The sequence below is a fragment of the Garra rufa genome, chromosome 14, assembly GCF_049309525.1.
Source record: "Garra rufa chromosome 14, GarRuf1.0, whole genome shotgun sequence".
NCBI classification, from domain to species: Eukaryota; Metazoa; Chordata; class Actinopteri; order Cypriniformes; family Cyprinidae; genus Garra; species Garra rufa.
Window position 1 is genome coordinate 16,497,755 of NC_133374.1, and position 13,137 is coordinate 16,510,891.

General features: G+C 34.5%; 1 protein-coding gene across 1 annotated transcript in view; it reads right to left on the reverse strand.

Annotated features, from left to right (window-relative positions):
* The window catches only part of clip3 (CAP-GLY domain containing linker protein 3), an 18,235-nt gene extending 8,623 nt beyond the window's left edge, over positions 1-9,612 (reverse strand). Inside the window, exons 1-11 of the mRNA XM_073818327.1 lie at positions 9,484-9,612; positions 7,694-7,842; positions 7,399-7,538; positions 4,438-4,531; positions 4,042-4,203; positions 3,716-3,834; positions 2,696-2,932; positions 1,946-2,081; positions 1,652-1,798; positions 1,283-1,417; positions 997-1,120 (exon numbers count right to left, since the gene is read on the reverse strand). Coding sequence (XP_073674428.1) covers positions 997-1,120; positions 1,283-1,417; positions 1,652-1,798; positions 1,946-2,081; positions 2,696-2,932; positions 3,716-3,834; positions 4,042-4,203; positions 4,438-4,531; positions 7,399-7,538; positions 7,694-7,823 — 1,424 coding nt within the window. The 5' untranslated portion in view covers positions 7,824-7,842; positions 9,484-9,612. The remainder of the gene's footprint in view (positions 1-996; positions 1,121-1,282; positions 1,418-1,651; positions 1,799-1,945; positions 2,082-2,695; positions 2,933-3,715; positions 3,835-4,041; positions 4,204-4,437; positions 4,532-7,398; positions 7,539-7,693; positions 7,843-9,483) is intronic.
* Positions 9,613-13,137: the final 3,525 nt, after the last annotated feature.

Sequence of the window (13,137 nt, forward strand, 5' to 3'; positions counted from 1 at the left end):
ATAATTATATATATAATATATATATTTGATATATATATATTATATATATATGATATAATATATATATATATATATATATATATATATATATATGTATATATATATATATATATATATATATATATATATATATAATATATATATATATATATATATAATATATATATATATATATATTTATATATATATATATATATATATATATATATATATATATATATATATATATATATATATATATATATATATATATATATATATATATATATATATATATATATATATATATATATATATATATATATATATATATATATATATATATATATATATATATATATATATATATATATATATATATATATTATATAATATATATATATATATATATATATATATATATATATATATATATATATATATATATATATATATATATATATATATATATATATATATATATATATATATATATATATATATATATATATATATATATATATATATATATATATATATATATATATATATATATATATATATATATATATATATATATATATATATATATATATATATATATATATATATATATATATATATATATATATATATATATATATATATATATATATATATATATATATATATATATATATATATATATATATATTAAAAATTATTAACTTCAACATATTGTTTAAATGAACATTTGAATAAATGTCTCAGTTTTTACCTTACATTAGATGGTTTCACAAAGACATAATACATAGCGTAGATGGTATTCTAGCACATTTTCCTAGGCCTGACATTGTTCTGCTACTTTATCATTATCCGTTCATAAACAGTGAAACATCACTGCAAATGTGTTCCAATTCAGGAATTAAAGCTAAATGAAAGCCAAGATCTGCTCATATTCTGTAACCAAAACAGTCCGTATTTTATTGTAACCCAAGTTGTGTATTCTTTAAAAGAAAATCATGTTGAATGTTTTACCTCTGAACACGGGATGGTGGTGCAAAAACCCCATATTTGGGCAAACAGTGGAAGTAACGCACTCCAAATACACTGCCATCATGCTTTCCAGTGGGCTGCTCCAACTCCACACCAAACCAATATCCTGATGACAAGAATCCACACACACAATTCTAAATACTTGCCACACATTATTGTATTTCTGTGTGATTTCAGATTAATTATAAGGGAATTACAAATCATAATGTTAGGCTTATTCTCATATCATTGTATTATAGCATTATCTTAGGCCTTCACATAGACATACCGGGAGCAAAGTCTGTCTTGCCAAAAAAGCGGACAATCCCTTGCTTTTGGCCCGCCACCAACACCTGATCCCCAACCTCAACCTTGACTCCATCAGGATCCAAACTGAGCCCAGACAAAGACTTCTTTCTTGAAACTGGTGAAGATAACAAACTTTGTGCAGTAAAAAATGCAGTACAGACTGTGAAACATTATTACAATAATATCATTGTTTTTACTGCATACGATCAAATAAGCCTTGGTGAGCATAAGAGGCTTAGTTAAAGTGGTCACACATTAACTTGAATTAAGATGAACCTTGGACAACACAAAACTTCAAATCACACGTATAAAATAGATAGATGTTAGATATATAGATGTTATCACTTACTCTTTTCACGATCTTTCTCTTTTTTCTCTTTCTTGATCTTGCCGGTTACACGGGACAAATCCATGCGAGGGGTTTTTGGGGTGGAGGTGACTGAAGAGGGGGTCTGCTCTTGAGCTTTGCTGATTTTTGACACAGGGGCAAAGATGCCTGAAGAATAGATGTGTTCACCAAATATTAAACTCTAGATTATTTCAACCGAATAATGCAATCAGTACGAATCTCAATGTATGCTTGCTGTTGTCATTATAATAATTGTAAAGTTACTTTTATAATACAGAAACTAAGAGAACACACCTTGTTTTGGGGAGCAAATAAAATAGCGGATTCCACCCACACTTCCGTCATTCTTGCCCTCTGGCTCGTCCAGCTCAATACCAACCCACTGCCCACTGGCAAATTCAGTGGTACCGCAGAAACGGAGGGTGCCAGTCTGCAGGAAAGAGGTATTGTTTTATACATACTGACAACTGAGGGACTCATATGCAACTATTACAGAAGTTTAATATGCTCACTGATGCTCCAGAAGCAAACACGATACATTAAGACCCAGAAGTGTAAACTTTTGAACAGAATGAGATGTGTACATTTTCTAATTTTGCCTAAATATCATATTTTTTTTCATTTAGTACAGCCCGTCAGAAGCTAAAGAAGATACTTGCATGTTTCCGAGAAGACAAAATAAACAATTCATACATAACTATCACTAAACAAAAAAACACAGCTGTGGATCATTCAGATTAGAACATGGTATTAAGAATCAAATGTATGTAGACTTTTGAACGGGGTCATTTGTTTTATAAATTCAACTATTAGTTTCTCTTGTGGACTATATGTAAACGTCTGTTATGTGAAATATCTTATTCAGGTCAGTACTAAATAAAAAAATAGCATGCATTTTGTATAATCCTTCTTATTTTGCTAAAATAATTAACATTTTGCAGATTCTGCAAGGTGTATGTAAACTTTTTTGATCTCATCTTCTCCTAGGTCCATCAGATTTTTTTTTACATTGCATCCATTCTTTAAAGTCTCTCTTAATCTCACCTTTGTGTCGTCCAGCACCACACGTTCCCCTAATTTGAGGCCCAGGGAGGAGAGCATGAGGTTGCCAGGGATGTTGTCATAGTTGGGCAGGGTTGCACGGGGCAGGTTACAGCTGAGCGGCACGGCATCTAGCAGCAACTGTTTCAGCTCTTTAGCCACCATGGCGGCCTCAGCTTTATCCAGACTCATGTCCATGGGGTCAGGAACAACCTCAGCAGGGTCTTGACCCTTATCATTCTGTAACATGCAGAGAGTTTAGATTTATTAGGTCCAACCAGGACACGCCAAGGACAGACATGGAGCAAAAGAAATTGTTGAGTAAAGTCGTTACTTTTGTTTTCTGTGTGCACAAAAATATTCTTATAGCTTTATAACATTAACGATGAAACCTCTGATGTCACATGGACTATTTTAACAATGTCCATACTACCTTTCTGAGCCTTAAATGTCTCAGTTGCGTTGCTGTCTATGGAGGGTCAGAAAGCTCTTGGATTTCATCAAAAATATCTTTATTTGTGTTCCAAAGATGAAGGTTTTATGGGATTAAAAAGACATGAGGTTGAGTAATTAATGACAGAATTTTCATTTACGGGTGAGCTATCCCTTTAACATCGATAATAATAAGATATGGTTCACCAAATCAGCACATCAGAATGATTTCTGAAGGATCATGTGACATTGAAGACTTGAGTAATGACGAAAATTCGTCTTGGCCATCAGGAATGAATTACATTTCAAAATATATTCAAATAGAAAACTGTAGAAAAATGTAATATTTCACAACATTATTTTACTGTATTTTTAATCAAATAAATGCAGCCTTGGTTAGCCAAGAGACTTCTTCCAAAAACATTAGGAAATCAGTGTGTCCCTATAAAATTATCTGGCTACTAATGAGAGTATTCTGAAAAACAGTCCAACAAAGATGTCTGAAACATTAATTCAAAATGAACAGAGTGGATTTATAGCAAAGCCAGTTAGGCTAATTGACTCAAGGGACGTTTAAATCATCATGCTCACTCTGACAGTAGGATTGGCTCCATGCTCTAGCAGACACTTGACAGCACCGAGACAAAGGTTGGAGGCGGCAATGTGCAGAGCTGTGCCATGATAAAAGTCACTGCAGGTGGAGTTGAGCACTGTGCGAAGAGAAGAGCAACAGACACCCTACTTCATTAGAGGAAAATGTAATGAGATGCTAAATACTCATTAGTCACTTCATCATTTGCTTGCCTGATACATTTTCTTAATGACTAAAGTACTTTGCATTTTCTACCTCAGCTTGCATTTGAGAATTCGTCTAGATGGTTTCAAAATGCGTCTGGTTTATTGCTTTTGGAAGTCACCTTTAGGCTTGGAGGCTTTGAGCAAAACGCGAATCAGTTCTGGCACATCAAAGTAAGCTGCATAATGGAGGGCGTTCATGTTGGTCCAACGACTGCGCAGACTCACATCAGCTCCCAGAGCTATCAGCTGATTGGACAGCCGGAGCGCTGCCTCAGGATCACCTGAAAGGAAAACACACTGTTACTACAGCAACGGCCACACGCTGCAAGCTAGGTTTGCTTTTATTATGTTGGCAAGTGTGAAATGCACAGCAAGGCTAGAGCTTTTAAAGGGTTTAGGATTAAACGCCGTCACACTTTAATGACTTCAATTACAGAGAAATGTCACATTTGGATTGTGGATTGCAAAGCAAGTCGGGGCAAAGACCTCCAATTGTCAACTCCGGTGTCACTCACCCACTCCGTGAGCTCCTGCTTTGCAGCAGTAGTGGAGAAGAGTCATGTCCGTCAGGCCGTCACGGTCGTTGACATGGCAGCCTCGCTTTAGAATCTAAAAGACACCATGAAGAGTTGATCAACATATGATGGACTTTCATGCAACTGGAAGCCAATTAATAACTAATGCAGACGTGCAGGCAATTACAGTCTTGGGTAGATGAAGCTTATCGAAAGCAAATGGCCACTTTCAAAGCTGGACTAGAGCCATAATAGTGAGATGCACTCTAATGATGAAAAATTAAGGCAGTTGATTTTGATGACATGTTATAGAAAGAAGCCTTTTTGCTGAGTCATCTTCAATGTCGCATTTTCTTAATGTACGTATAACAGCCATTTTGTGGAAAACTTGGAAACTGATGAGAGTGCAGTATAACTGAAAATTAACACGTTTATTTACATACCAAAAGACATCAAAAAATTTTTTTTAAATTTGAATCCTCTACCTATTATTGTCCTGCAGAAAAATACAACTCCAAATCATCTCAAGGTCTTTTTTTGGTCTTAGCAGACCACCAGACTGGTCAGGTTGGTCTGGATGGACTGGTGAAACCAGCATGAACAAGGTAATAGGGTGGTTTAAGCTAGTCTTGTCAGGAAGGTTGTGAAAAGGTTTAACATTATGAACTTCTGAAACCCTTTACTTTGATTACACATCACAAATCTGATCCAAAAGGCCAGATACTGGTGGGCAGTGAGAGTCCTTCTTCCTGACAGGTGGAACTGATTTAGGGTAGGACTCAATTTAGAGATCATTCAAATGTAGGAGGCTTATTACCACTGCCATCAATCCCAGCAGCTCCAGTTCCTCTAGGGACGCCTTTCTACAGCAAGCCTCCTTATCCATTACCTATTATATATATATATATATATATATATAGTACCATTATGCAGTATCTGTCAATCGAACTAAAACCGAAAGCACAATATGGCTTATCAAGTCTGTTTTCGCTGCGCGCTTCAAAGCAAAGTGCACACTTTGTTCAGACGATCAGCTCGTGATCCAGTGTTTTCCTCACCTCAGAAAGGCTCAGTTTACAGTGATGGCATGTGTTTATTTTTGCATGTACTGTGAGTTAAGTGCGCATTTGGGAACGCAACGGCCACCAGTTATGCTTTATTTTTGCGGCAGATGATTACAGCATTTCACAAGATTTGTAGTGAGACGCATTTTTGTATGCCTTTGTTTCACTGAATCTGGATCTTATTTCCATCAAAATAAAAGCTTAAAAGTGCAGTATGAATTGCTGACAGCTAGTGGCTTAAATGGGTAACGTTACTGCAGTCTAAATTCAAAATATCGCTTCCAAGTGTAGAAATTATGAAAGCAGTATTGTAATTTACTTAATGTAGTGTAAAGAAAGAAATAATATACCTATGAATTTTTCATTTTCATTTATTTTGCAGTGCAACTGTTTTACAATATATGGCTATTACTGTCATAGGAATAACAATAATATAAAATAGTTGTTATTATTATTCGATTCTAATTTGTTTGGCTTTCTAAAACACCAGTGTGGATGTAATTTAGACTGAAACAGTATACCACAAATAAAAAGAGGGTTGAGTCCCAATTAAAGTTCAGATACAAGTCTATTCACTTTTTTCTGACTTAAGTTTTCTTACTTAAGAACATGGGTTGGCTTAATTCTGAACTCTCAGAGTGCATTAGATGGAATAATTTAACTTTAAAATGTACAAAATGTAATTTTTTTCTTTATTTGTCTTTTTTTTTATATATTTTATATTTTAATATCACAATAATATTGTACAAGGGATGCACCAAAATTAAAATTTTACTGAACACAGTTTTTCGTGTTTTTCCCCTATGTATTTTGCCAATTGTTTTTCACCATGAAAATGTGTTTTACACAGTTTTGTCTTGGTTTTCAAAAAAAATAAAAAATCTATTACAAAACAACAATTTAAAAATATTTACTTAACACTGAACATTTTTAACATTCTAGTAGACATTATAGCCTACCAACAAAGCACAATTAAATTCAAAATGAATAAGTTATAAAATAATATTATTTGGCCATTTTTAAGACCCCCCTTCTTGAATCAGGCATGTGTTTTGTAATGTAAAATTAAATACAGCCTTGCTGAGCAAAGGAGAATGTTATAATAAATGTATTAATAGAGCTGTTGTAATAATTGTTATTATTTTTGTCTTAATTTTATTTTATTTTTTTTTACAAAATAAAAGTAAAATTACAATGATAACATTTATGAATGCTAACTTTTATTTTGGTGGAAACCCACAAGACGACCTCAGTACTACTTTTTGCTGACAGCAGCAGATTTATGAATGATTCTCATTACGCTGTTTTTGCTAACAAGCTTTTTTTGCTATTTTTGGACAAATAATTTCGGTTGCCGAACATTCAGTGCATCCCTATATTGTACCACGGACTTCATATTGTGATATTATTGTACCATAAGATTTTGATATTGTTACATCCCTAGTATAAATACAATATAGATTTTTATTCTGGTAGTGGAAGTAATGTTTTTTAACTGAGAAAATGGGATTATTTATATGAGTCATTCACTGATGTTTATTTTCCTGTACTGCAATCAAATAATGTTGGCAAATGTTAATATAACTGTTAATATAAAGCTTAAGGCTAATGTGACATGCATGAAAAATAAAACTCTCACAAAAAGTGACAAGGACAAAAGCCTTCAACAAGTTTAAACACTACCCATGGAATAGAAACCCAACTCAGTCATCAGTTTATCAATAGATCGCATTACACAGAAAATACCCACAGTTGGATAGAAACTCAGTATATCTCTCCACACTTGCAATTTATTTATAGCTCTTTGTCTTCGTTCATTCAAGTAAAACAAATGCAATGTTTCTGCAAGATTGTTTTCTTAGTTGCCCACATTTGCAGCACATTTTCAGTCTCTCACCTCATTGCCAATAATGTCGATCTTGTGTTGAACTTGTGGAACCCATTGGCGGATAATAGCGAACAGTTCTGGGATTGTGGTCCGAGGGTCTGTCAGAATCTCCATGCAGGCCGGATCATTTGGATCAAAGAAGGTAAAGGCTATAATACAAGCAATTAAAGTACAAGATATTATTAGAACAGCCAATAAGATGGTTTATTTACATTGTACCATGAAATTTTAGTAACTTTGTTGATTTTTTCTTGTTCTCTGTTATTATATCTGGGTAGATCTGACTGCTAGATGAAGAACCCACCATAGTCCTTGGGCAGTGGAGCTTGTGCAGATGGATGCACTATGGGTTTCTTGCGGGGCTCATGACTGGGGCTGATGAACTCAGAGGCCGGCTGGGCCTCTTCCACCTCAGAAGTTTCCTCTTTAGTCATTCTGCTTATGTGATTGGGCCTGTACAAAAAAATGCATAGTTAGTTACAGAGTGCAATTTCATAACTTTTATAGACATTGGATATGATAGTGCTCATAAATAGTGCTTTTTTTCTGACCAATAAGGTTCGGATGGCAGCGTTTACCCTTTTTCAAATTAACCACCATTCAGAGCAATCACACCAGAGTTTTAATCAAACACATCCTAAAGGAACTAAGCCTTTGGCACACTCAATATACTTTTTGTTTGATCACGGCTCAAAAACAACCACAAGCATACGTGATATGAGACGAATGATCATGAACCTCTACGCCACAGATATCCCTCCCAGCGAGGCTCTAAGTTTAGTATGGAGTCTGGCGGAGAGGATGAGTGACTCACTGCTTCCAGCAATGTCTGTTGTAACAGAGGGGAGACCGGACTTCACAAGCCACTGCGCCATCTTACTGGAGATCCATGCTGAATATAAAAGTCATTGCAATTTACTTTGATGTTTCAGATGTCTGTAACTGTATTCTGCTCAGTCAGCCGTCACAATAACATTCAGGAAATTAATTGAAGAATGCTAGACTTAGCCCAACACTGTTTTATCAAATTAATTTGGAAGTTTCCAGAAATATTTGGATTCTTTTAACATATCTTCATTTATTGTGATCCCCTAATAATGCCAATTTCACTAAATGTCTACATACTAGTATCTGTTCTGAATACTGTTTCACCAGAGCACTCATCAAAGTGAATATGAGCTTCAGTATCACTAGGCTCATTTAAATAATATATTATGTATGCCTCCAAAGGTTTTTAATTGCTCGAATATGACAAGCTCACACATTAGTTGTTTGTGGAAGTGCTTTCAATGTCATTCTATTGCATCAGATGGTGGAAAGATGGTGTTTATGCACTACAAAGATGTCAGTTAAACAAATAGACCTTATGGTAACAGATCTTGTGTCTTGTAATGAGAACTGTCAATCAGAATTTAAACCTTTTAGAAAATGATATCCAAATAAAACTATCATTTCAGTTAATTTACAAGGCTGCAAGGTTAAGATTCAATGCTTTCCCAACTTCAGAATGGAAAATGAACTATAAAGACAATCAAATGCAATCACATAATAATATTTAAAAACAGCTGAGTATATATAAACTGTAAATGATGGTAATATTTGTATACAGTTGCATATTGATTTTATTGAAATACTAACAGCATGATTAAATACATGTGTTAATTTCACTCACATAATACTGGCCCTATTATTATATTATATAATGATTAATATTATTCAATCGATATTTAAGCTGGTGCATTTTTATTTTGTGTTTTACTTTTGCTTTATACCAAAAAAGGGGCGTATTCAGAAATGGATCGTGCACAAATGAAATCGACACAGTCAATATCATTTATTAAATCGTCGATAAATTAATCATAATCATCTAAAAATCTGTATTTCGCGACTAAATATTTAAAAACAGTTGCGGTTTGTGTTCGTATGCCCTTATAAACCCTGTCAGTTTTGCCCTGTGTCAACAAGAAAACATGGACGCTCCATCACGCAGCACATGAAAAACAATCAGGCTGTTTTTCTCACGCGGAGAAAGAAGATGGCCCATATTTTGGATAAAAACAGATGCATTATATAGTGAAATTATGTTCGTCTTACCTGATAACAAGCCTTAAAATTGCGTTTTCGTTTACCCTCTTTTGTCAGTCGTTGTTGCGCTATGGAGGATGGAGAGAGGATGCTGCGCCTTGTCCTTCTCTCTGCTTGCGTCACGGTTGTGACTCACGGCTGGACCACTCTCCTCTCCGCATCTCCTCAACCGAACTTGATGCTCATTCTAGGACCTGCTAGTTGAGGCTCAAAAGCTGTTTCACTCACAGTTGTCAAGACACACCTGAGCATTTTAAATACGAAAGCAATATATGGATAATTATACAACATACTTTAGTGGTTGATCATTCGACATTTAAAGGGAATTTCTGTCAGTAGGAACGCAATCAGTTAGCGCGATTGTCTGGCGTCGCTATAAGCACAACAAACCTTCAGTTATCTTTTTTCTTAACACGATAAAGATGTGTATTATATATTTGTGGTATGTACAGTTAAAGTCAAAAGTTTACATACACCTTGCAGAATCTGCAAAATTTTAATTATTTTACCAAAATAAGAGGGATCATACAAAATCCATGTTATTTTTTTAGTACTGACCTGAATAGCACATAAAATACATATATACATATAGTCCACAAGAGAAAATAATAGTTGAATGCAGGGCTACCCTCAAGAAATTGACACTTTTCACACGCTCTCACGCCACACATCCATTTTCTCACGCAGTCAAAAGCACCCTCAGTTAAAACTGTAATAATAAGATATTGCCTAAACAAATTTGGTAAAGGCTCCAGGGCGTATTTGTGGTTGTACACTGGAAATCGCCAAAAGACGTGTTTTCGTAGGGCTGAGCAATGTATCCAACTATCCAATCACAGGCATATCTGTTGATCTTGAACACCTGTGATTGGCCATTACGTTCTGAATTCACTCTAAATGCCAGATTATTTCCCTTGCCAGTCCTCTCAATGTAAATAAACGGTTCATTGATTATAAACGGAGAAAGAATTTATTTTCGAATGTTAGAAAAAAATATAATTTCTAAGAGCTGCAGACTTGCAATCCTTTACTGTACATTGCTATTCTTGTTGAGGTAAAAAGGTTTTGCAGCACTGCAGTAATTTGTTTACATCATTTTATGATAAAAAAACACAGTATGACATTTTTTGTGTGTGTGTATATATATATATATACACACACACACACACACACACACACACACACACACACACACACATATACACACATATACACACACATATATATATATATATATATATATATATATAATATATATATATACACACACACATATACACACACACACACACACACACACACACACACACACACACATATATATATATATATATATATATATATATATATATATATATAATAATTTCACAATGCTGAAGTCAGACCATTCAGGTTTTGCTTCAAATAAAATAAAATTTAAATGTGTGTAGCATCTTTGTTTGTATCATGATTAAAATGCAGTGTTTAGTTCTAATTTTCAATTTATTATTATAATTTTTTTAATTAAAAATGTTTAATTAGTAGAAGCAGCAACTGCAAAAAAGCAAGGGAAAAAAATATATATTTATGGCTGGTAAATTTCGTCAAATCACCACAAAAATTTGTTTGTAAACATGATTAAAATGGCAGATATGGCTAAAAGTTTTAAGCCCTGCTTGCACGTGTAGAAGTTAAGACAAATGTGTAATTTCCCTACTGTAGAATAAGGTAAAATAAGATATCTGTGAAATACTCATTTTCATTTATTTTACAGAATTGTTTTCCATTATTACTGTCGTAAGAATAATAATATAAAACTATCATTATATTCTAATTTGTTTGCTTTCTAAATATACCAGTATGACAGCAATTTAGACTGAGACACCATATCACAACTAAAAAGAGGATCGAGTCCCCTTTAAACCCCAAAATCAAGTCAATTCACTAGCATTTTTCTTTGTTTAGTTTGCACACTTAAACTGTATTGATCTTGATTGTGAATTCTGAAAGTGCAGATAGATGAATTTAACTGTAAAATGTACAAAATTTTCTTATGGGGGAGTATGCCCCCGGACCCCCCTAGGGCGACTGCTGTGGGAACTCTCACTCCAAGCTGAACTCAAAAGTTGGCAGCTCTGAAAAATGACCCATTCAAAAGTCTACATATACTTGATTCTTGATACTGTGTTGTTACCTGAAAGATCCACTGCTTTTTTTTTTTTTTGTGATAGTTGTTCATGAGTCCCTTGTTTGTCCTGAACAGTTAAACTGCCTACTGTTTTTCAGAAAAAATCCTTCAGGTCCCACAAATTTTTGTGTATTTGAATCCTTTCCAGCTATGACTTTATTATTTTTAGATCCATCATTTTACACTGAGGGACTCATATGCAACTATTACAGAAGGTTCAAACGATCAGTGATGCTCCAGAATCAAACAATGCATTAAGAGCCACAATGCCATTGTAAGTATCTTCTGTAGCTTCTGAGGGGCATTAAATTAAAAAATAAAATAAAATGATACTTAGGCAAAAATAAGAAAATTGTTCACATCTTCATTCTGTTCAAAAGTTTACACCCCTGGCTCTTAATACAATTTTTCCTTCTGAAGCATCAGTGAGCGTTTGAACCTTCTGTAATAGTTGCATATGAGTCCCTCAGTTGTCCTCAGTGTCAGGGATCTGGAAAGAGGACCCAATCGCAGAGTGAATGACAAGGGTTTTATTGACAAAACAGACTGATACAAGAGGGTAGCGAGGTGCACAGGTAATACAACAGCAGGAAAACAGTAAATGAAGAGACAGCTAGGGAGACCACTGGAACAGCCTCAGACATCCACTGGCAGAATGCTATAGCAGCAGAGGGAGCGGCAAGGCCAGACAGGTGGTGAGAAAAGAGCAAGCTTAGAGCTGAGCTCAGATACTTGGACTGCACACTCTAACGCGGTGTATTTACTGTGTTTACTGTGGAGACTAACGCGGTGTGTTTACTGTGTTTACTGTGGTAAAGACAGGAACGCCATGTGTTTACTGAGGTATAGCTGATTGAACAAGAGCAAAAAGTGATCGGTTAACATAACTTACCCCGGCCTTATACTGAAATACATAAATGTGAGTGTTATAGTCTTTACTCATGTGCAGTTGCAGGCTGTAAACACGTTTGCAGGTATTGCGTTAAGGTTACATCTTAATCAGACACCGTTTTAAACCATTTAGCATTACAAAGCTAAGATTTATACTGACCCTTGTTTATAAAGCAGTATGGTGAGAAATGAATTACATAAACATTAACCCATTTAGGTAGATCGGCGGTCACATTCCCTCAGTGCTGTCAGTTTACACTCGGGGTGGGTCTATGCTAAAACACTGCTGTCTATCAACTATCGCAGGAGCGGCCTCTCTCATCATTACGCCACAACAACAGGCATCTGAGAACAGCTTGATATGAGAAGAGGCAAATTATTTTACTTAATTAAAAGAAAACTACTGGGCGGTTCTTTGTCATTCTAGGGTGGTTGTGTACACAGACTCCCAACACAAATTTCAGTTCAAACAGCTTGTAAAAGTGCATGTGGCACCGGATGACCCCTTTAAAGGTGTATGTAAACTTTTGACTTACACTGTAAATCTACAATGAAGTAATAAATGTAAAAAAATGTAAGCTGCTTTCAGACTAATTACTGTAGCT